The sequence below is a fragment of the Planococcus citri genome, chromosome 3, assembly GCF_950023065.1.
Source record: "Planococcus citri chromosome 3, ihPlaCitr1.1, whole genome shotgun sequence".
NCBI lineage: Eukaryota > Metazoa > Arthropoda > Insecta > Hemiptera > Pseudococcidae > Planococcus > Planococcus citri.
This window is the reverse complement of record NC_088679.1, coordinates 33,567,085-33,591,182: the sequence shown is the minus strand read 5'-3', so window position 1 is coordinate 33,591,182 and position 24,098 is coordinate 33,567,085. Positions and strand designations below refer to the sequence as shown.

At 33.2% G+C, this 24,098-nt stretch overlaps 1 protein-coding gene across 2 annotated transcripts in view; it reads left to right on the top strand.

The window, feature by feature from the left end:
- Traf4 (TNF receptor associated factor 4) overlaps window positions 1-24,098 on the top strand; it is a 126,537-nt gene that overhangs the window by 61,994 nt on the left and 40,445 nt on the right. The window contains exon 1 of one of the 2 annotated variants that reach the window (XM_065358249.1): window positions 7,459-7,637. The exons of the other annotated variant lie outside the window; for it this stretch is intronic. Coding sequence (XP_065214321.1) covers window positions 7,602-7,637 — 36 coding nt within the window. The 5' untranslated portion in view covers window positions 7,459-7,601. Of the gene's footprint in view, window positions 1-7,458; window positions 7,638-24,098 lie in introns of those variants that run through there. 2 annotated transcript variants of the gene reach the window in all.

Here is a 24,098-nt window from a genome sequence, read left to right as displayed (position 1 = left end):
TTGAATAAAATTTAGTGATGCTACATATTACGTATTACTCTAAAATATTTAAACATTAACCCTCATCAGCAAAAATTTTTTCCAATAAATATCAGATTCAAAGTGGACAGAAAAAAATGAGTCTTCCTGTTATGTTGAAGTTGAAAAAAATCTGTACTTGGGGAAGAGGAGGGGGTGCAATGTAATTTTCAACTGGTTGAAATTCCTTTAAAGAGAACTGATTGAAGGTTCAAAATTAGTGATTACTTACCTGCCTAGCTGAAATTTCAAGAGTTCAAAATTAATTTTTGAGATAATAACCTCAAGTTTTTATACTCGTAATTACAAGCGTTGAAAGCTGAGATTTAAAAATTTGAAAATAATTCAGTAATCTACAGGCTCTTTTTTAATGCTCTTTTTTTGATAAACTAGGTACCTATCTAATTTTCAAAATGGAATATTTTAACACGTTGTAAGCGAACATGGGGGCTCCCAATTTCTGTAAAAATACCCAACGATTGAAATGAAAATGAAGTAGCATAGCCTACTAAGTAATTGTAATTCAATTTGAGAGTGTTGATTCTTGATTGCGAGTTTCAATATGATTAGTTCATTCTATGTAACTTAGCCCTACTTACCTATTAGTCTCAGCTCTAGAAAAGTACTCAAATTTTCAATGAGTTCAGGAACTCGATATGATTTTAGTGTGACAAAAAGTTAGACAGGTGTTTTTGAAATTTTTTTGTAAATTAGTGGTAATTCTTGGTCAAATACAGATAATTTTTAGCAAATAACTTGTAATAATTTCTAGTAAATTAGGCTATACTGGTAGATCAATGGCAATTCTCAGTATATTACCGGTAATTTTTGGTAAATTACTGGTAATGTTTTGGTAAATTACTGGTAATGTTTTGGTAAATTACTGGTAATTTTTAGTAAATTATTTGGTAATTTTCTGGTAAATTACTGGTAATTTTCTGGTAAATTACTGGTAATTTTCTGGTAAATTACTGGTAATTTTCTGGTAAATTACTGGTAATTTTCTAGTAAATTACTGGTAATTTTCTGGTAAATTACTGGTAATTTTCTGGTAAATTACTGGTAATTTTCTGGTAAATTACTGGTAATTTTTACTAAATTACGCCTTAAGGTAATTTTTAGTAAATTACGCCTTAAGGTAATTTTTAGTAAATTACGCCTTAAGGTAATTTTTAGTAAATTACGCCTTAAGGTAATTTTTAGTAAATTACGCCTTAAGGTAATTTTTAGTAAATCATTGATAATTTTTAGTAAATTATTGGTATTTTTTGGTAAATTACGGTAATTTTTGGCAAATTACGGTAATTTTGGCAAATTACGGTAATTTTGGCAAATTACGGTAATTTTGGCAAATTACGGTAATTTTGGCAAATTACGGTATTTTTTGGTAAATTACGGTATTTTTTGGTAAATTACAGGTAGTTTTTGATAACTTATCTGCGAGTAATTTGGTAATTTTTGGTAGATTACTGGTAATTTGGTAATTTGGTAATTTGTCTTAAATTACTACTAATAAATGATTTTTGGTAAATCTGTGGTGATTTGTAGTAATGAGTTACTGGTTTTTTGTGGTGAATTACGTAGTTACTGATTTGCCAGAAGTACCTATTGAAATAGGTATTGACAAAAAAAACTTCATAGGAAATAAAAATTTTACATAGGTATTTTTAGTATCAGGAAGTAGACGGGGTATAGTTCAGATTTGAGATAAGTGTTGTGAATCAATAAATTTAGATCATTTTTTGATACAACAAATCTGGCCGTAGGTATTGAAGTTATTTCAAAGCTCAGCTTTTACATTAAATCATCTCTAAGTAGACTACATGATTATGAACACAGATACTGAAATAAATGTCTAAAAATATATGGAGGTAAAAAGTTTAAAAGCAAAAACTCTTTTTTCCCTTCTTTTCTCGATATTTACTATTTTAGAATACGACCTACGCAGGTATTTATCACGCAAAGCAAAATTTCAGCCAAATAATATTGGTAGGTAACCATCTAGTTAAGAATTCATTTTCGAACAATTAACAAAAATCCATCGTGATCAACCAGTATACTAGATAGTCTAGGACCTAGGTGCTTCTGCTTATCAAGATTTTCGTGTCTATTTAAAGATACCTACATATTACTTTACCCCACCTATTTGAATGGATACTTACAAGTTGTAGATGAGTGTATGAATAAAAGGAGCCTATAGAAGTGAAATTTCAATTCGTGATGTTCTGTTAATCCTCTTAATGAATTTGAAAGCAGTACACTATCGGCTTTAAAAATGTAATGCTGTAATTACGTATTTTGAACAGATATATAATAAAATATTTTATAAGCGAGTCTTTTAGATTCAAATGTTCAATAATACTTACTTAGATCGAATCAAATATATGAAAGTAAATTCTTTTGCGGATACAAATACAAGCATACAGTACAAACTTGAATTACATACATATGTATACCATACCTATATTTTAGTTGTGATTCAAATCATGTTACTTTTCATTATAATACTTGGCCACTCTTCTAAATAAATTGCATCATTTAGCAGAAGAAGATACTAGATATAGGTATATGTAAAACCTACCTACATAATACGTACGTATGGTTCTGTGGTTAACCATTTACAAATCATTGTATGCATTTTAAATGTTGCATGCCTCATTTCACAATTCATTATTTTACTTATTCATTACAGCAGCAAATTTGCGAAAGCATCTCAAATTGCAACGTTTATTCAATTTCTATGATACCTACTCGCATTGTATAGGTAGGTACCTAACTACCTACGTATAAGTAAGATAAAAAAAAAATAAAAAGAATCAAAAGTGAATTCCAATTCCGACTTTGATGATTTTCTGTTACTCGAATCACGTTCTAGATAACATCGAAGATTTATGTTTGTAGAATCGAGACTCGGCTAAGAATGAACTATCGACACTGCACTGACCAATAGCCTGCAAAACCACTTCATTAAACGCTGAAGAATGTAAGTGGACTTCGGACAAATTGTAGTTAATATTGACATTGGCATGCATGCGTTTGTGCTTTATGTGAAAATAATACTCAGTATCGTAAAACGAAGAATGTTTCGTTTTAACGAAATATAATGCACTTGGAAACCTTCGGTTGGTCGCCGTACTCGTATTCTCATCCTCAATCTGCTGGCCATGATCTAAAGTATTTATTCGGTTCAATGTTTTGATAAGGTACGGCAATTCGTAGGTATTTTTTCAAATAGACTGGTGGTTTTTTTGATTTAGTTATTTGAGATTTTCAATCCAATATGATCGAATCATGTTTGAAATGAAAAATCATTTTTAGCCTTGAAAAGTAATGTAAGTATACTTCATGGGTCAAAAATTCGAAGTGAAAAATCAACTGCAGCTCTATAGACTTACCTACTTCTGATTGAAGATCGATTAATCAAACTCCAAAAATCGAATAATTTCCAGTTTTCGATTTCATACCTATATGATCGATTGTGCTCAAAATTATAATTTGTTTTGAATTGTTTTGTTTCATAAGCTTAAGTTGTTTTTGTTCAGCGAAAATTGACCAACATTACGTTTTTTTTTTTCAAAAAACGATCTTTTGATAATCGATTTTTTAAAATTTCCGATTTCAGCCAGTGGAAGTGATCGACCTTTTCAAATACGATTAGAGATCTACCCTTTGTTTTTATGTGGAAAAAAATTGAGGAGTCGGCCTGCAAAGAGACCTAACTGCAAAAAATTGATTTCGAGATAAATGAGAAAAACGTGTCCTAGGAAAATGAAGTCTCACATTTTCGAAATCTGTTTTCGGGAATTGAAAGGGTCAACCCTCACTCACTTAATCACCTTTTCGTTTCTGAAAAATATGAACACGGGTTCGCTACAGGGTGCAACAAAAATGAAAAATGCTGCAGTTAGGTCACTTTGCAGGCCGCACATATACGTTTTTTTTTGTTTTTTAGTGATATGTACGCAATTTTCTCCGGTTTTTCATTGCGTTATGTTATTTTTTATGAAAGCAAAGATTTATTCATTCATTCAAGATTTTTTTATGTACAGGAAGCTGGGTAGCTAAAACTGGAGTTGTGGCTTATTCTCAACTTACGATTTTACCATTTCGAATCACTCTGGAGCCTCCAGTGCGATTTTCGATGTCTCCAAAAATTTTGAATTTTTTCAGAAGGGGTTAAAATTAATTTTGATTTCAACAAACAGTACCCTATGAAACACATTTTCGGAAAATCGTAAAAATAAGGTCACTTTGCAGGCCATGCTTTCAATTTTATCATTTTTAAGGGGGGGAAAGGGGGGTTACGAGTGAAACTGGATGAAGGTGATATATTCCTTTTGTAGGGCATGTCCTAAACTATCAGATAGCGTTGCTATCTCAAAAATCATTTTTTTGCAGTTAGGTCACTTTGCAGGCCGACTCCTCAATTCACAAAAATTACTTTTTTATAACTTTATTCAAACCCGATTTTTCAAAAATCGATTTTTTTTATCCATCGATTATTTTGATTTTTGATTTTCATTGTAAGAAGTAGTCGATTTTTTCAAATCCTTCATCATTTTTGTTTGGATAAAATTGATCAAAATTATTTTTAGAAATCGATATTTTTGGTCGATTGATTTTAGATTTCCATATCATGAGAAGGAGAAGTGATCAATCTTTTCAAAATTTATTGAAAGGTCTATCCAGAGTATCTCAAAAAGTTTAAGGTCAAGTACTAATCGTTTTTGTGGGTCAAAAATAAGATATGTAGGTACTTATTCATTGAATTTCAGCTTTTTGTATTAATACCTAGTCTGCGAACGATAAAATTTTAATTTTTGCGTTTTTTTGTTTAATTGTTTTTAAAAATAAGAAATGATCAGAGACAATTTTGGATTTGAACGAGCAAAAACGGTAAGTTTTAAAATTGTGTGGCTAGATTGATCGAAAGGATCACAAAGATGGGAATAATCAATTTGGGAAGTTGAAAATTATAAGTACCTATAGGTATAGACCAAATTTCAGCTTTCCACCAGTGATCAAACTTCGATTTTTTTTTTTTTGGTTTAAGAAATGAACCAAATTGGAATCATTTTAAAAAATTTGCCAAAAAATCAAAAAATGAAATTCAGATCTAAAATAGTCTGAGCTAAATTTTAGTTTTTTGGAATTTTTTCAGTTCAATTTTGTAAAAAAAAAAATCCAAAAAATGTTCGATCCAATCTAGCAACTATTTTTATTCAAAGACCACCCTTTGAACAAATACGTGCATTGTTCCACTCCACTAGCATATTCTTGAAAACCACTATGGGTGTTATTTTCGCGGTACATTATTTTGAAAAATCTTCGACGCTGCTAATTACCCCCGACGACAATTACTTCGGATGGTATTTGGTTGAAAATGCTATCCTTTATCGTCTTCTATCCAGAAAGTACCCACATCCGCCCTCATACGATATTCGACGCCCTTCAAATTCCGTTCGTTGGTTCGCTGTAAATGTAGCAGATGGCTGGATAATGGATCCAGTATCCGTTCTTCGACTATATGCTACAGAACAGCCTATACAGTCACAAAACACAGACTTCTTTACCACTCTTCCTGATGTATACAAAATGTATAATTTTACAATACAACGCTCTTTTTCTTTTCTCATTTTGATAAGAGAGATGGGTTTTGAAAAGACGCAGTGCCACGCGACCGGCCTCGTACTCTGCAGATGCTTTTACGCAGCACCTGGAATTATGGAATGCGATATTGAAAGGTTATAGGCGCACACGTCTCGACATTGTAATTTTAGTACCTATAGGTAGGATTTTTCAGACGAGCAGTTGGTTTTTAAATTTGGTGTAATTTATTTTTTTTTATATATTTTCAAAGCTGCCTAATGGTGAATCTTATACGTATATAGGTGGTAGATACATCTCGGTGGTTTTTCGGATGATGAATTAGTAAAAAGAAAAAAAAAGCAACTCGAGGGCTGTCGATCTCCATGTGTTAGAATTTATATTGTTCTTTATTTTTTTTGGTAGGTATTATGATGGTCATATGTTTATAACAGGTTTCCTAGTTCAAATTAAATTCGTCCTCGTGTAGATCTAGGTAGTACATATCTCGTGAAGGAAGAAATTTAGCGATAGAAAAAAATTGTCTCTTTTTAAGAATGTTGCCAACTTGTTTTTACCATATTCTTCGTCAAGTTCATTATATTCTATGTTGTTTGGCGAATTCTAGGTTAATTCAAAAAATTCATTCGAACAATCGAGACGCTTGTACTATGTAGTTTGTATAAAATATTCAATTTTCCAAAATATACTATACACAGTGAAGGGCAATCAACGTCATTGTATGTGTACTATCTCATTAACCCATATTGCAGCAAATCATCCCAACCATATTCCTACCTAACTAACCTACCTGCGCAGTATTTATAAAAATGAGTATTTTTACAACGGGCGAGTGGGTAAATTAAGACCAAGTATCGAATAAATCACCGTGCCAAATGAATTTTCACCTTTTCTATACTCTACACGTAAGATGTAGCTGCTATATAAACATACTTGTGATAGTATAGCTACCGATCCTGGTAATTTGCCAGTCAGATACGAGTAGCTACAGCTTTACATCTGCATCTGCTACCGCACAAGGTGCTGATCTTTGTTAGCAAACCTTCCGGTTGACCGATTATTTAATTTTAACCTAATTTGCCTCGAAGATGGAACTAAAACTGAGACGTTGATTAACTCACATCAATGATCAGCGTACATTATATCGATGAGAAAGTCTACCATACATACCTACGTAGGATTTGAAATAAAAAAGCAGAAATACATTTGAATCTGATGATCAACGAATGAATGAATAAGTAACTAGTAAAGTAAATCGAATAAACGCTCGAATATTTTCAAGTATGCGTAGTAAGTATACACGAGAATCATTCATGAGAAAAATTCTATTATCGGAAATCGTCCGACAGCTTGTGCTGGGATATAGATTAACGTTCAGGCTTCGGTAGGTAATAGGTATATACGAGACGGTTAAATCGAGCTTTAAAAAAATATTTAAAAAAATAAACGGAAAACAGTCATATACATCTTTGAATTATTACATCACCAAAAAATACGCGTTTTAACTGGTTTTCATTCTCACGTTACATCCGATTAGGTTGGTCTTAATTATTGTATAGGTATAGGTAGGTTTTGTATACATACATATGCACTCGATACCTCGAGATTTAGTCATCGAATTGTGCGGTGACATCTTCACATAGAAGTCAATTACCCGTTAAGTTGGCAACCTGTTTGTGTGTGTTTGTACGTACTACACACTTGTAATACTTGGTGTGCGTGTGATGTGATGGCTCTCACACCGATGCAAATTCCCTGCTGTACGAACAAACAACTGGTTTACCCGTTTTCATAATTATACGCTGGATGGATTTCTTTCTACATGTGATTACCCGTACTATTCATCGTATTTTTCAGTTTTATTCCTAACCCGCGGCTGTGCGATTGTTGAAATCTTAATTTGTGCATTTTACATACTACGGTGCAGTGTTTTTCTAGGTGACAGTTTACGTGTCGATTTGCAGAAGTTGGTGGAGATGATTTTGGCCAAGAATTGTGTCAGTTTGTTCAGGGTAAGTACCTCGAAAGGGGGTTGCATTTATTACCTAGTACGTGTCGTATGTATTATGCAACGTAATTGACCGCGATGCAACAAATCAACGTAGAAATGATAACAATTAGCATCTTATGAACCCCCTTGACCGTTTCCTGCTCGAGAAAGATCTGATGGATGGAATTTTGAACACTTTTCCAAATCTAATTGGTGGATCTGATTAAAATGAGCAAACGAGGTCATTGTCATCTGTGAAAGAAGAATTGAAATCTCATTTATAAAATGTGGTCAGTTTTTAAAAATTGCCTATAATAGAACATATAGGTATGTTCTATTTCATAGGAATTTGCTGTGATTTGAATTGAATTTTGGCTTAAATGCAGCCAATTTGATTGTTTGCGATCAATTCTACACCTATCGAAGGTGTTTGGAAAATTTATCGCGTGAAATTAATAGAAAGAAAATTCTTAGCACAGAAAATTCTAAAATTCAATTGAAATGTAGCAAGGCTTAAGCAGCCTTTATTATGAAGTATGCCACAAAAGGTAATCAAAATCAGATTATAATCTTATCCAAAGCACCGCCAGAGAAGTAGACCACAGAAGTTCGATGTAGATAGGTCTACAAGGGAACCACTCGAGGTGTCCACTTCCACCGCAATTTTTGAATAAAATCGTGGTCTGAAATCTCTCATAACTAAAATTTAAGCTGCCCAAATTCAGTTTTCAAATTTTGGTGAACTTTTGATTGTTTTAAAATACCTACTCATATAGGTACTTAATTAGCAAAAATGATGAAAATTAGTCCTGAAACTAATATCCCCCTCCTCTCGGAATCCGAATTTTACCATTTCGAGCCAATCTAGAGCTTCCAGCATGATTTTAAATTTCTCCAGTATTTTGAATTTGCTATTGAAAGTGTGGATAAGTTTCCTGGAAACTCCAGAATGGCTCAAAACGGTGAAATTCACGGACTGGGGGGCGGGTGGTTTTGAACTACATAGATACAGCAATTCGTGTGAATTTCGAAAATTTCCTCGCGAGCAAGAAACTATTGCATTTTTTCATTGAAGCAGAGTGATAGTATAAAATGATCAATTAGATATGATTTATGGAGAAGTATGTTTCAATTATTTTGAGGAGAGAGGAGTTGTGAGTCTTTCTTAACCAGGTAGGTACCTTTCTCAAGTCCAAAGTGTATCGCAACAAATTAAAATTGATCACTCATACTGAGAATTTCAGAGTATAAAAACTTCAAATTGTAATTTGTAGGTACTTACTACTTCTTTTTTTATAAAATTCAAGTAGGTAGGCCTATTTTTTTATTTTTGCAGTGAATTCTCATGTGAAACATCATAAGAAATGGTGGTTGAGCCCCCCCCCCCAAAAAAAAACAATTTTTTTCCTCAGAATTTCAGAATTTCATTTGTTGGTAAGAGGGCAATAGTTTCGAAGGGAAGTGAAATAAAATTCCTGCCTATATTCATTGGCACCCCGATCCATATAACTAACAAACCATCAAGGTGATGGTAAGAAGTGATGATCTTTGATCTAACAAAAACCTTGGCTATGAAATATACTGCCAGCGATCATGATTCCTTGAATCGTATTTGTGGCTTTACTTTTAACGAAGAATGAAAAAGGTCCACTGGATCATTCCATGTCAAATCACTGAGCTTTTTGCGCTTGGAGTCGATGACTTTTTGACTTGTACTTTTTATGTGGCTGAATAAACCTTGATAAAAGATGTCGAATGGCATAACTTGAATTCTCTGAATGCATTTAAAGGGAGGACTAACGTAAGATTCAAAGTTATGAGAAAGATAGGGATATTAAAATCATAAGTTTTGAACCTTGGTAAGTCCAAAACTTCAAAAGGGTGCAAATTTGGACTTTTTTTCAGTTTGAAGGCCGATAGAAAACGCTTTCTGAGGATACGGTGAAAATCAGAGTTGCTACTTTTTTCAGTACCTGCCAAAAATTGGCTGAAAAAATTTGAAAAATAATTTTACTCTATCGCGTTCATGCTCCAACAGAGACGTAGCCAAAGGGGGGGCGAAGAGGGCTATTGCCCCTCCCATTGCGAGCCGAAATTTAAAAAAAACATGCAAGAATGGACTTCTTTTTGTTTTTAGGACCCATTTTTTCGAATCACACATCACGAAGGGTTTTCAGAAACTTACCTGTAATTTTGATTTTTCATGCCTAAAAATCTGGTTTAACCCCTCTTTGAGAAAATCTGGACCAAGCCGCTGTGCTCCAAAATCCTGAAAAAATTACCCCAAGCATAACTTTTCATGTTTATCTATTAATTTATACCAAAAAATTCAGATGGCCTTTTTCATACCTACTTATTATCAACTTTCTAAGATGATCATCAAAAAATTGGTCTACATTTTTTCCATCTTCAAAATTGTCTAAATAAACAAAACATTTATCAAGTTTACTCCAATATCCAAATATGTACCAAAAAAAAATCCGTGAAAGCTTGTAACTTCTCTCCAAAATCATTTCTTTACCTAAAGGAGACTTTTATATTTAAACATTTTTCATGTTTTTCATCAATTTTTTTTTTTTTAAATGAAAAATGAGGGATGAGTTAAACTGTTGATTGATTAAATAATGCTTTAAACGACCTTCTTTTTTTTAAAAATTGATGAGAATAAATTATTTTATGTAATTTAGATCTTTTATGAAAAAAATTGTATCATACGAAAAAAGCTCTCCCAATTTTTAAGGCCAAAAAAATTTTTAGTGACCCTTTATTCATTCAAGTATTTATTTTTTGAAAATTTTCAAACTTAAACACAGGAAAATTACTTATCTACATATGAAACATTTTTCAAGGTAAATAATTTTGAGAAAATTTTCAAACGTACACAATTTTGATGAAGACTGAAGTTGCCGTTTCAACATGATCATGTACTTGTACTGAAACAAAAATGCATAAGAGTAGCAGGATAAAGGTAAAAGTAAAAAATCCTACACCTGTTATTTTCTATTTTTACTACGCAGTCTTACATCATTCTTCAAATTTTCTTTAAAAATAAAAAATGACGATATTTTTAAAGTACCTATAAATGCACTAGTCGAATTTATGACACAGCTGTCAAAAAAAAATCCCAAGTCTAAGAAATTTTTTTCTAAATTAATTGGCCATTTAGCTGCTTATATGTACTATCCTAGGCCAACTTTTGCATATTTTATAAAATCAAAACGCGAAAATAATCGCATAAAAACTAACGAAACGCGAACCTACCTACATAAAACTCATCACACAACAACGAGCCTTCCTCAAAAATAGTCAAATGTCCGCATACCATAATAATTCCACCGGAAAAAGTTGTACATTAGGTGCATAATGTGGTCTAACGTTAAGGTCATTAATTGCGAATTCGAGCATGTCTTGGGAATACTATGCGAGGAATTTCTATTGTTTTTGTTGAATTTATTTTCCCCTTTTTTTTGTGTTTGTTGAAATTATATTCATCTTGGGCGAGGAGTTGCTCGAGTTGCGACTTAATGAGCGTCAAGTGGCAGGATGTGTTTAGAATAAAAGCGTTTGCATGGTTAACGTTAACGTTTTGTTGTGAAAAAATTAACGTTAGGTGATCAGTTGAAGGTTGATGGCACGCTTTTGAAGTTCGTATATGGCGGATTTTCACATCATTCTTTTGTAATTCGACGATTTTTCGAATTCGTAATGAACACGCAATGTGCTATGTGCTGAAAATAGTTTCACAAAAGTACAATTGTTTCGGTATGTTTGTTTGTTTTTAAAGGCGTGATGTTTTAATACCCCATCTTAACGTATAAGCAGAGCCCATAGATGATGTAGCCTAAAGTGCAATTGATGTATTTGACACGTCAACGTCTTGAGAAAAGCGACCTGGGCCCACTACGTAGTGTGTTACTCGAATTATTTGATTACCTTGAACGTTTGTATTTGTGTATGATATAATTTGTAATAATTGATTTGGGGACAATTTACCTTGCGCAATTTACCCCGCGCAATTTACCCCGCGCAGTTTACCCTGCGCAATTTATCTCGTGCGAAAATTTATCTCGTGCGAAAATTTACCTCGCGCGAAAATTTACCTCGTAAGATGATTGATCTCGTGAGAAAATTTACCTTGTGTGAATATTTACCTCGTGAGAAAATTTACCTATTTGGAACATTTAAGTAACATGTAAAAGCAATCACGACAAATTCAGGAACACAAAATGGTAAATTTATATTTAAAAATAAAGTATTAAAATTGCACAGCCCGGCACAGGTGATCGATTACTACTGTCGAAAGGGGAGGAGAAATCGTAGTACTCAATATGTAATATTATGGGCAACTCCTCATAGGTACTCCATAAGATCTTCATCTTTTGTTTCTGAAAATTTCGAAACCACACATTTTTCAGCTTCTGGGTGGCATCCTTTCTTTTTTTTTCTGAGGAGGTTCACTGGCAATCGTTTGCTCATACTGAGCCTCGGTTATACACTGCTCCTTTTTTAAGGCAGCTGCAAATCTAAATACATTAGCGTAAATATCTATCACTGAGAGTTTGAAGCGTGCTTTGAGAATTATTTCATGTCATTATGAATGAAAACTTTGATAATAAAATAGTGCATGTTTCAAATGGTGTTTCCTTACGCGGTAAATTTTCTCACAAGGTAAATTTTCTCATAAGATCAATCATCTTACGAGGTAAATTTTCGCGCGAGATGAATTGTCTCTGGAGGTAAATTGTCTCTTGAGGTAAATTGTCTGTGGAGGTAAATTGTCTCTGGAGGTAAATTGCGCAGGGTAAATTGCGCGGGGTAAATTGCGCGGGGTAAATTGCGCAAGGTAAATTGTCCGGATACCGTAATAATTGGCAAGTAGATCTCATCTCACGCGAAATTTTATCGTATCTCAATTACAGTATAGGTTTGAGTTCTAGGTATTAATGGAGTCAATGAATGAATTGAAAATGAACTAGGCTAATGTAAATAATGAATGACGATGTTTATACTCTTGAACTGATTCATTCCACTAAAGTAAACACACTATGTGAAAATAATAATGGTGGAAGTATGTATCGTGGAAAATAAATTCAAATAATGATATTTGAGTAAAGGTATGTCTAATAGGTATACCAGGAAATTTCGATCTAAGTACACAAAAAAAGGCAAAGTATCCATACCTATCAAGTTTTTTTTTTGTGAAAATTGATAACTAGGTACCTACAATAATAATGATAGAAGTATCTTTGTTTGTTTTAAAGCGTTCTATTTGAGCAATAGATAGATAAACGGTAGTGCATGTAGAAGGAACAAAACTGAATAAATAAACTCCATGATAACTTAGGTATTTTGTACTAATTTCATTTTTCAAATAGACATTTTGATATTGGTAACTTTAAAAGAAATTTGCTATTTGATCAATGACTGAGAGTCTATCTGCGAAATAAACCAATGTCAAATTTTAAGATAACAATTTAAACGGTTCACTATTAAATTCGCGATGACTAAGTGTCTATTTTATTATCGTGGGTAAGTATTTAGTTACTGCATTAGGGCTTATTCTATATTCAGAGGAAAATAAACCAGTTTCAAATAATTTGAATGTGATTAAATTGTTTGCAAGCGAAGTAATTTGACAAAATGATTCATCCCATAAAAATGTCCAGAATTTCAAAAAAAAGAAAAATTGGTATACTTATCTAATTATTATTCATCCATCCACAATTTAAATTTTTCATTTTTCGATCAGTATGAAAAGTTGAAAATGGGTCGGAAAATGGAGAAAAGGTATAACTTTGTGTTAAAGTCCATTTCTGGACATTTTCCAGAGCAATTTGAAATTTCTAGAGAAAATTGAAAATATTCTGGAGGCTCCAAGTGGCTCTATAAAGTGTTTTCTTTTGAGTTGGACGATTGAGATAGGATGATTATTTGCCACTGGTAATTCGTTTTGTTTTTAAAAATACCTAAACAACAAAAAAGCAAAAATTTTTCATAATTGCAGCTTTTTGATTTTTTTTTTAATTTTTAAAAGTTGGCCAAAAATCCAAAAATGAACTTCAGCACTAAAATTTTATTTATGGGAGATTAGAGACATTCTTTTTCAATTTAGCTTGATCTCGGTCAGATTGAGTCGCTTCCTTGTATCAAGTGTAAAAAGCGTCAACCATCTCCCCTCCCCTCCCCTCCCCTGAAAACAATTTAAAAAATGTTGGCATCGTAAAAATACTTTAGGATAACTCCGACGTTCCCACAAAAAATGGCTTTGCTTTCAGGGTGTCCAATTGAACAGGCAAAATACGTTTTCAAAATCCAAATTTGATCATGGGGGTCGGTAGTACTTCGAAAAATGAACAAAATGACCTATTACGACTTTTTGCTTGACTTGCAATTTGAAGAGTCTACAAATAATTTTTGATTTCAAAAAATCGCGATGAAAAAAATACTTGAATGCGGAAAAAGAGAATACAAAAACATATCTTCAGTCAAAATTTCAGGCGCTTAAGTACCTAAACAGCATTTTTCCATTTTTGGTGAATTTTTGAAAATCAAATCAGGATCAAAAATGCAAAAAAAAAAACAAAATCTTACCAAATTGACCTAGAAAGCTGAAATATTGTAGGTATGTATATACCTATATACCCTATTTTTTGACTCTCCAAATCGATTGGGAATGGTTTCAAGGCATTTTGAGTAGTTCTGGAAACTTCAGAAAATTTTTGAAAGTTGAAATTTCCACAAAATTTTACCTAATAAAGTTGAAAAGCCAGCGTTTGCTTATTTGTACCTACGCTATTTTCAACATATCCAGTCGATTGAGAGTATTTTCAAGTCGTTCTGGAGCCTCCAGCAAGTTCGTGGAAATTCGATTTTTAAAAAAGTGCCATAAAAACTGCTCAAATGAATTTTAACGCAATTGATTTCAAAGTTAGGTCCACTCCATTTTTTCTAAAATTATTACTTTCCGCCAGTTAGCTGCATATTTTTCAAATTTTCAGCTGGAACCGATTTAAAAAAAAAAAAAATGTGTAATTGGTCAAGTGTCATTTTTTATAAATCTGTCGAAAAGCTGCTATAAAGGCTCCAAAATGGCTTGAAACCACCTCCAATCGATTTAGCATGTTGGAATTTTGGTATACGAGTAAATGAGTAAATTTTAGCTTTTTAACTTCATTGTGTAAAATTTTGTGAAAATTCTATCTTTTAAAAACTGACTGGAGGCTCCAGAACTGATTAAAACGGTTCGAAAACGTTTTTAGTCTGTTTGGGAAGCCTAAAATAGAGTGGTAAAATTTTAATTTTTTAAAAACTTTTTTGACCCAAATTTGATTTTTAAAAATTTACCAAGAATCGAAAAATGCACTCTTAGGTTCTGACATTTTTGGTGATGATGTATTTTTGCAAAATCTCTCGATTTAGCGCCTTCCAATTTCAAAAATTTCTCTAAAAATAGGTAGGTAAATCCATGTGAAGATGTAGGGTAATTCTCAAAAAAAGGTAAAAATCGTGTACATGGCAAATTTCTCAAAGGTTTTAGCATGAATTTTTTTTTTTTTGGTCCATTCAAGGATCACCCCCCACACATTTCACATATGGTATTGAGATTTTTAGCCCCTCCTTTCATTGGTGTACATTCGATTTTATACCCCAAATGTCCTTCGACTTGGCTGTCACACGCCATGTTTTTGAAAATGAATGTTATAAAGTGTCATGAACTTCATTTTTTTTTTTTGGAAAAATTGACACATTCTCATTATTAGATATAGAACACGAAGGTCCATTATTGTGCAAATTGCAATTGCAATAAGTCCATAGGAAGCTGACATTTCACATTTGAAAACTGTTACACACTTTTTGCGAAAATTTTAGAGCAATTTTCAATTATTTTTGGTAGCTTTCCAATCCAACATTTTTTTCTGGTGAGTGGCTGCACTGGTTCACTGTTCTCATAGAAATGTTACCCTGCTTCGTTTTTATAAAAAACTACATTACAGCTCGTTCTGATCGTACTTGTCTTATCTGCGAAGTTTTGATATTTCGCAAAATCTGTGTCCTTCGGCTTGCCTTTTTATTTACCCTGATGACGAACCCGCCAAAAACGATAATTGATTGTGAGAAAGGGAAGTTATTCTACATGATAAGTAAACATTTATTACGTGTTTAAAATCAAATAGGTAATGTCCAGTAAGTAAGGCTAGAAATAGAAACGAAAAAACGTTGAGATTGTCCTTCGGCTTGTGCAGTGTTCATTTGTCCTTCGACTAGGCTAAATTTCAGACAGCTGTACTTTTATCGCGCTAGTCGACATATAACATTTAGCAAAATTTGACATTTTACCCCTCCCTACGCCTCACCACCACCCCTACCAGAAAAATAAGTCCAGATTCGAATTCTACGACCTCGAAAACATATCAATTGACATATTACACATCGATGAGGGTCGAATCCTAATTATCGCCGTTTTAGGGGGCCAGGGCCCACAGTGGGGGGGATTGAATTGAGGCTATCACTGGAAAAGGGATCTGGGACACCTACACAAATGATTCCCACTTGAAATTTTCCAAAAAAATGATTTTTGTTTTTCAAAATTATGCACATCAAAATTGACCTTTTTTTTGAGAATTACCCAGTATTATTTTTTTTTACAATTGGAATGGGATTTAGTTACTTGAAATTACACTGGAAGTAGAATCATTTATTCATTTAATTTATGTATTTTGCATCCTCGTCTGAGTGCAGCAGGCTGCAGACCCTTGATCAAGTACAACATTTTTAACCATTACAACCCGTAAAGTTTTCGATTGCAAAATAACCGACTAAAAATTCATTCATTCTTTGTTTATTTTCACCTGAGTACTTTGATCCTATGTTTTTTGTCTGGCACATTTAAATTTATTAAAGATTAGGTAGGTAAGTATAGGTACAATAAAAATTTATCAGTACTAAATTGACCTATTTTATTAGTAAAAAAATTATCAAAAATCACCCATATTTTTCATGACTCATGTAACAATAGGTACCTATCTAAGTACGTAGGCAAAGTACATGTGGTATTGGTACAGCAGTTTATCAAAAACCCAAAACAAACTTCCTTATAAAATCACTCTTTTCTTCTAGTTCTATTCATCGTGCTGCAATAATGAACCTGGGTACGCCAACGAAATTAAAAATAAAGCACGATTCGTGTATTCGTATCGTATCGTCGCACATGTTATCGATGCTAAAATCAATATAGACGAAATAATAATTAATAACAATAATAATAATAGCACCTCTGGAACAGTCGCAGTCACCCATCGTCGCCAAATGCATACAAATTACCAGCTGCATTGTTCATTTCAAAACATAGCACGTGTCCACCGATTCGCATCGTCAAAAACGTAAATATAAAACTGTTTTAAGACCTTTCAGAAAAAGTTTAATTTAGCAATAACTAATAAGTTATAGGAACGCATTTTACAACAATTCAGTTAAATAACTACCTACATATTTCTGATCAGAAATTTTTCCACGCCAGTTAGGTATATTTATTACTAGGTATCTTTGGAACATGGTAATAAAAATCAAAGACGGTTATAGGTTAGGTATTGGTAGTTTTGAAATATTTACAGAAAACTGTTACTTGCTAAATTCCAGTACACTCGAAGAATGCATTCGTTCGACGAAAAAAAAATTCAAGCGAGAATTTTTCGTTTTTACACTGTTATGTGAATTTGTGGTTTGGAAAAGACGAGACAGGCGAGTGAGATAACTGGTGACCATCCCCCCTCCCCTCCTTCACACCTCTACTCGATATTACCATTTAATAACCTACCATTTATTTACCAGAAGACACACCGATATATGTATTTGAGGCTAAATACGATGAAAATTAGAAATGCAAAGAGGTGATCGTGATCATAAACCGAATACAAAGTAATGAACAAAGACTGCGGATGAACTTTTTAATGAGCTTAATAAAATGTCCAGAATTCATTACGTGTGTGTACATTTTTCACGGTCATTGCAACTCGTACATACATACGCGTGCCAGTTTTATTGACGATAAAGTAAGTACACAAAAGCGTGGATATGGTTTACGGTCCTTTTTTTCTCTCTCTCTCTGAAGTCTGGAACGAGATTCCTATAGGTGCTTATTTTTAATGAAGCGTTTAGCGAAGTATTTTATATTTGAGTAAATTTAACAACACTAACAAGCAAAAGAGTCTAATTACTTCGTTTATTAGTACCGTCTTTTTCAGTCTGCTTTGCATCGTTTTCAAAATACTTACGATTTGGGTAGGTAGGTAATCTTCTGTTTCTCTGTACTGAAGGGCGAAGAAAGGATTATAATCTCAGGCTATAAATTTAGGTTTCTGCATCTGCGAGAGCGAGTGCGACTCGAATCACGTATGATTAAGATTCTGTACCAATAATACATATGACTACAGAATAAGTATAGGAAAAAACAAGCAAAACATCTGGTCCTGTTGGACCTGGAGTTACGAACACATGCTCGGATTAAATTATACCTACCCAAATCGCCTCCTTCAAAGAATATTCCGACCTACTGCAGCAGCAGGCAGCACGCCACCGCCGCGATATGCACTTAAATCTACGACCTGGGCTTGAGGCTTGTGCTCATCTGGTTTCTCTTATCAGTTTATTTAATTGGTGAAAAGGGTCGTTTCGAGTGGTGAAAGAATTTCGAACCGTCTTGCAGTTCATTCAGTATCTCCCTCGATGTTGTTCACTTTGTGAGGGTATTTTCTTTTCTTCTCAGTGGTTTGACTTCGAATTTCGAATCGAGAAGTAAAACTCGAGTCTTGGGAAGGTTCGCGTAAAAAGGTCTAATTTCTACGTGATCTTTAAAAAAAGGGGGGGTTTCATTTGATTCTAAATCTCAGCTTAGAATTAAGAAAGGGTTTCTTGTTAGTATGTAGAATAGGTACTTGATGAATTTTCATTAGCATCGATTGAAATGAAAATTGGCATTTATACAAACCGAACGCCGGTAACACGAACCTGACCATAGGATATGGAGAATTAATGTAAACACGAATATAACGAGTGTAAGTTAAAATTTCAGTCTGCGATATCCGCTAAAATGTTTCATGACTTCCGTTAGGTACCTAACTACCTATCCTATGCTGCTGGAAGTACCTATCAATATAATAATTGCGCCAATATCTTGTCCCATGTCCGGAACCGGTGTTTATGTTTGTCATCTGTGATCGTCGTTGTTATTGATTAAGTGATCGAATAACGCGAATAGAATCTAATTATGTGATCATTTTACTTCTCTGATACATGTTCGTGATGGTTCGATGAACTATGGTTTCCATTCAAGACGATTTTTGAATTTGTATTTTTACTTCAGCGGAAGAACACTAGTTTCGACTGATTTAATGTCCCCATCTTCGAAAAAATTCGTTTTCTTTCGATCTATAGGTACGCAGTTTACACGGTTGAACACTACGAAATAAAGCTGAAATTTAAAAAAAGCTCCTCGTTCCCTTCATCTCACCCGCGATAAGGTTGCGATCAACTAAAAACAGTTGTTGGACTTTGTAAAAAAAAAAAAAAAAAAAAAAAATACAAGTTGTATGTACCTATACTTAATATTAATTTTAAAATTTTCAAATAAATTCAAAATTTTACTGAGAACTACCTAGCACCTACTACATTATCTCGTCGTTTACTTTTCTCCAGCAATTTTAAATCAAACAAGAAAAATTTAGAGTGAATTTTAATTTCAGTATCAAAAAAATTTCAACTTCTGTTGAATTGTCGATGAATTTCAATTTTGATTTAAAACCAATTGAATTTTGGTGAATTTTGATTTTAATTTAAAAACTTGAAATATTGAAACTGACTTTTTGGTCAATTTTAATTTCAATTTCAAATCAAAATGACATTTTACAATATTCATCTGGTAAACCTAAGAAGGCTAGGAATTTCAATTCCAACTTAAAATCAAATAACTTTTACCTGATGTTTTAATTTTAATTTACTGAAATGAAATTCGAATTTTACCCAATGAATTTTCATTGAATTTTTGTTCAAATTTCAAATTAAATTTTTTCCCGATGAATTTCGAATAATCAAGTTTTTACCCAGGTAAATTTTGGTAAATTTTCAAATTTTAATCTATTTTTTTTTTTTTTTGCCAATACATATTTGAAAAGTTGTTCATCTGTGAAAATTTCAGCGAATATTATGTAATTTCAAATTAATTCCGAAAATTTCAATTTCAGTTCAATTTTCAGACTGATTTCAAATGAACTCGAACCAAAAAATGAAACCATATCTCACAAATTCACTGATTTTTTTTTCATCATGATTCTTTTCTACCCTCTAGATGGTTGTATGTAGAATGTAGAAGAATGAGGGCTTCTAATTTTCACACATTTGCAATTTCTGAAAAAAAAAATCTTACTCATTATTAAAGGTCTCTTATTCTCAACACTCTTTTTAAATTCAGAGTTTTGGCTCATTTTTTTTGTAAAATTTCAACAACAAAAAATAAAAAATAGATAACAGGTTGACAATTTGGAATTGAAATTTAAAAAATTCTATACTTAACTATTTAGGGGAAAGCTCAATCATTAACTTGTCATGGTGAGCTTGAAAAGTTGAAAATTATACAATTAGAAAATTTGAAAAAGGTACAGTAAACTAAAGTTTTGTGATTTTTCAAACGTTTCATGATTCAGATTATTTTTAAAAACATTTAAATATTTACAGAAAACACTCTGGGGAAAAACAAATTTTCTTTTAAGCCATGTTTCTTTTCTACTTTTCACTCTAAAAAAAATAATACTTTTTTCTAGCTTTTTTTAAAAAAATGAAAGTTTTTCAGAAAGTTGATGAATATTTTTCATTTTATGAAAGATAGAAATCAAAAATACTTACTAAACAAAAAAATAATGAAAAATCTATGTACTTAGGTATATATTTTTTATTTGAAACATGTTGAGTATTTCAAACACGTTTTAATTAACAGTAGGCAAGTTGAGTGTTTTAGAATTCTCTTAAACAAAATCATAAGGAAAAACATTAACCAAAATTCAACAAGAATCATTTTTTTTAATTTGACCTCTGGTCTCATGGCCATCCCTCCCGTCTTCATCGATGCCTTTGAATAATGATAAAAATAAGTGAGGAGCTGAGAATCAAAACTCACATTTGCCACCATAAACGATTTTGAGAAAAACGCGAAAAACTGAGTTAGTAGTGTTGCCAGTTGAAAAAACTTATAATACCAAAATGAATCATTAGATAGCGCTACTAGAACACGATTCCCTGTGTTGACTGATTTTCACCTAGCTCCCTTCTGCTTTAATATCCAGACAAAGAATGGCAAATGTGAGTTTTGACTCCAAGATTTGCAATCAAATTTTTTTTCACTGTTTTAATTACGACGATAGGGAAAAGTTTGATAAGAAGCTGAATTTTGGTACGCGGGAGTTTTTTGATACGCTGAACACGAATTTGGGGTGTCCAGGTGAATCCGGTGTACGCTTCCCCCTTTTTTGTGGACCTTAAGCCCCCAAATTTGTTTTTTTGCGTTTAAGTCCGAAAATATGCAATTTTATGCAAGATTTATGTGGCGTAGTAGGTAGAGCCGCGGACCTCCGTTCACGAGGTACCCGGTTCAAACCCAGCTACAGAGGCAAGCTTGTGCGTGTAATTAAAAATCTTTCGTGCAATTATCAACATTACACGCCAAGTACTGGGGGACTACCAGTTATTAGCCGAGCTAACAGATAATGCACGCCATCTGTTAGCGGAATCAAAAAGCTGAAACTGGTTCGAGCGTCTATAGAGGTCAACACTGAGGAGCTCAGGGTCTCTAAACTACCCGGCTAGCTCCAAGGTGCTTGTGTAGATGTCACTAGTAAGCAACGGGAAACTACTAGTGGAAGCTCGAAAATAAATTTCCATGAGATACGTCATCAACGCGATAGAGGCAACACCAACATAAAGGATGTTAGCCCAAATACCCATTTCGGCATAAGGGTACGCGTTGGTTTGTACGCGATACCACCACGAGCGGTTATACGACTCGATGATGATGTTTTTTGGGTCGCAGAATACGAATTTGACAATATTTTTTTTGTAGGGGTGGGGGATGAGGGGGTTAGGGGGGCGAGAAATTCAAAATTTGACTATAATGATGTGTGATATGTCAAAATGTATGTTTTTAAGGGTGTAGATCACGAATTTGACAATATTTTTTTCGTAGGGGTCAATGGTGGGGGCTGAGGGGTGAAAATGGTTAAAAATTCAAAATTTGACTATAATGATGTGTGACATGTCGAAATGTATGTTTTCGTGGTTGTAGATCACGAATTTGACAATATTTTTTTCGTAAGGGTTGATGGTGGGGGATGAAGGGGGTGAAAAATTCAAAATTTGACCATAATGATGTGTGATATGTTGAAATGTATGTTTTTGAGGGTGTAGATCACGAATTTGACAATATTTTTTTTGTAAAGGGAATTGTGGGGGATGAAGGGGGTGAAAACGGTGAAAAATTCAAAATTTGACCATAATGATGTGTGATATGTCAAAATGTATGTTTTTGAAGGTGTAGAAAAGGTGAAGGGTGGGGGATGGAGAATTTTCTATTGGAGAGCCGTCAAAGTCCCTGGAAGAAAAAATTTGTAACATTTAAACAAAATTCACCATGATTTTTCACTATAATTGACTGTTGTCGTCGCCGGGCCATTCGGGGGCAAAAATGGCAAATGACATCTTGAAATACACTATCTGAAGTACTAGCCCCTGGGATTTCCCGTGCATCTACGTGCAAAAATTTGTTCTATTCCTATTTATGTGGCAGAATAGGCAAAACACGGAGTTTTAACGTAAATTAAACCTCTATAATGACTTTATAACAACTAAAATCGAGTAAATTGATGAAAATTACTCACTTTCAGTTGAATTATTCATACTTGGTACATTTCGACATATTACACATCATTATAGTCAAATTTTGAATTGTTCACCGTTTTCACCCCCTTCATCCCCCACAATTCCCTTTACAAAAAAAATATTGTCAAATTCGTGATCTACACCCTCAAAAACATACATTTCAACATATCACACATCATTATGGTCAAATTTTGAATTTTTCACCCCCTTCATCCCCCACCATCAACCCTTACGAAAAAAATATTGTCAAATTCGTGATCTACAACCACGAAAACATACATTTCGACATGTCACACATCATTATAGTCAAATTTTGAATTTTTAACCATTTTCACCCCTCAGCCCCCACCATTGACCCCTACGAAAAAAATATTGTCAAATTCGTGATCTACACCCTCAAAAACATACATTTTGACATATCACACATCATTATAGTCAAATTTTGAATTTCTCGCCCCCCTAACCCCCTCATCCCCCACCCCTACAAAAAAAATATTGTCAAATTCGTATTCTGCGACCCAAAAAACATAAATCTTGCATAAAATTGCATATTTTCGGACTTAAACGCAAAAAAACAAATTTGGGGGCTTAAGGTCCACAAAAAAGGGGGAAGCGTACACCGGATTCACCTGGACACCCCAAATTCGTGTTCAGCGTATCAAAAAACCCCCGCGTACCAAAATTCAGCTTGTTATCAAACTTTTCCCTGTGGAATTTTGCAAACAAAACTAAGTTTTGATTCTAACCCTTGGTTTTGAAGGTGAATTTCACACCAAAATGACTTTGATCCAAAAAAACCGAATATGTCACATTATAGAGTGTAAAACGGTATATCCAAATCTGCCATAAAACGGTATTTTTTTTTTTTGGCAAATGTGAGTTTTGATTCTCAGCTCCTCAAGTAGGTATTACAAAGAAACTGAAAATGCTAATTTTATTTGTCGAGGGTTCGAAGATGCTGCATCGAAACAATCACAAAATAATCCATCATTTTTATCATATACAACCCTCTAGTGCCCCATCGATTCCTCAATTTTGAAAAAAATGTTTCAAAAATTATATAAAATGTGGCAGCATTCCTCCGCTGACTAATGAATGAATGTTCACCCCTTTAATTAGAAATACAGGAAAAATGACACATCTCGGTTGATGTTCGCTTTACCCAATGATTCTTTTTGATCATTTAGCATCAGCAACTTTAAAAAACCATTCATTGAACAAAAAATTCAATTATTTAATATACCTACCAAATTAAATCACTTTTTCAATTTAAAAAAAAAAATGAAAAATATCCAAAAACTTTTAATTGCAAAGATGAAAAATTTAGATATTAGTTTCGAAACCTCGCTATTGCTCAAGCTACTGTACAATTATGAATGATAGCACACAATTAAGATCAAAATAAATTAAATGTCTCGGTTAAATTTAATTGCGTGAAATAAAAAAAAGAAGGTATTTTTTCAAATAATCGGAGAGTTTTCTCGTATTTAATCACAAACTTAAGTGGCATTAATTACAATCAGGTGCACTGTAGGTAGATGGTAGTGGGGCAGGTAATTTTATG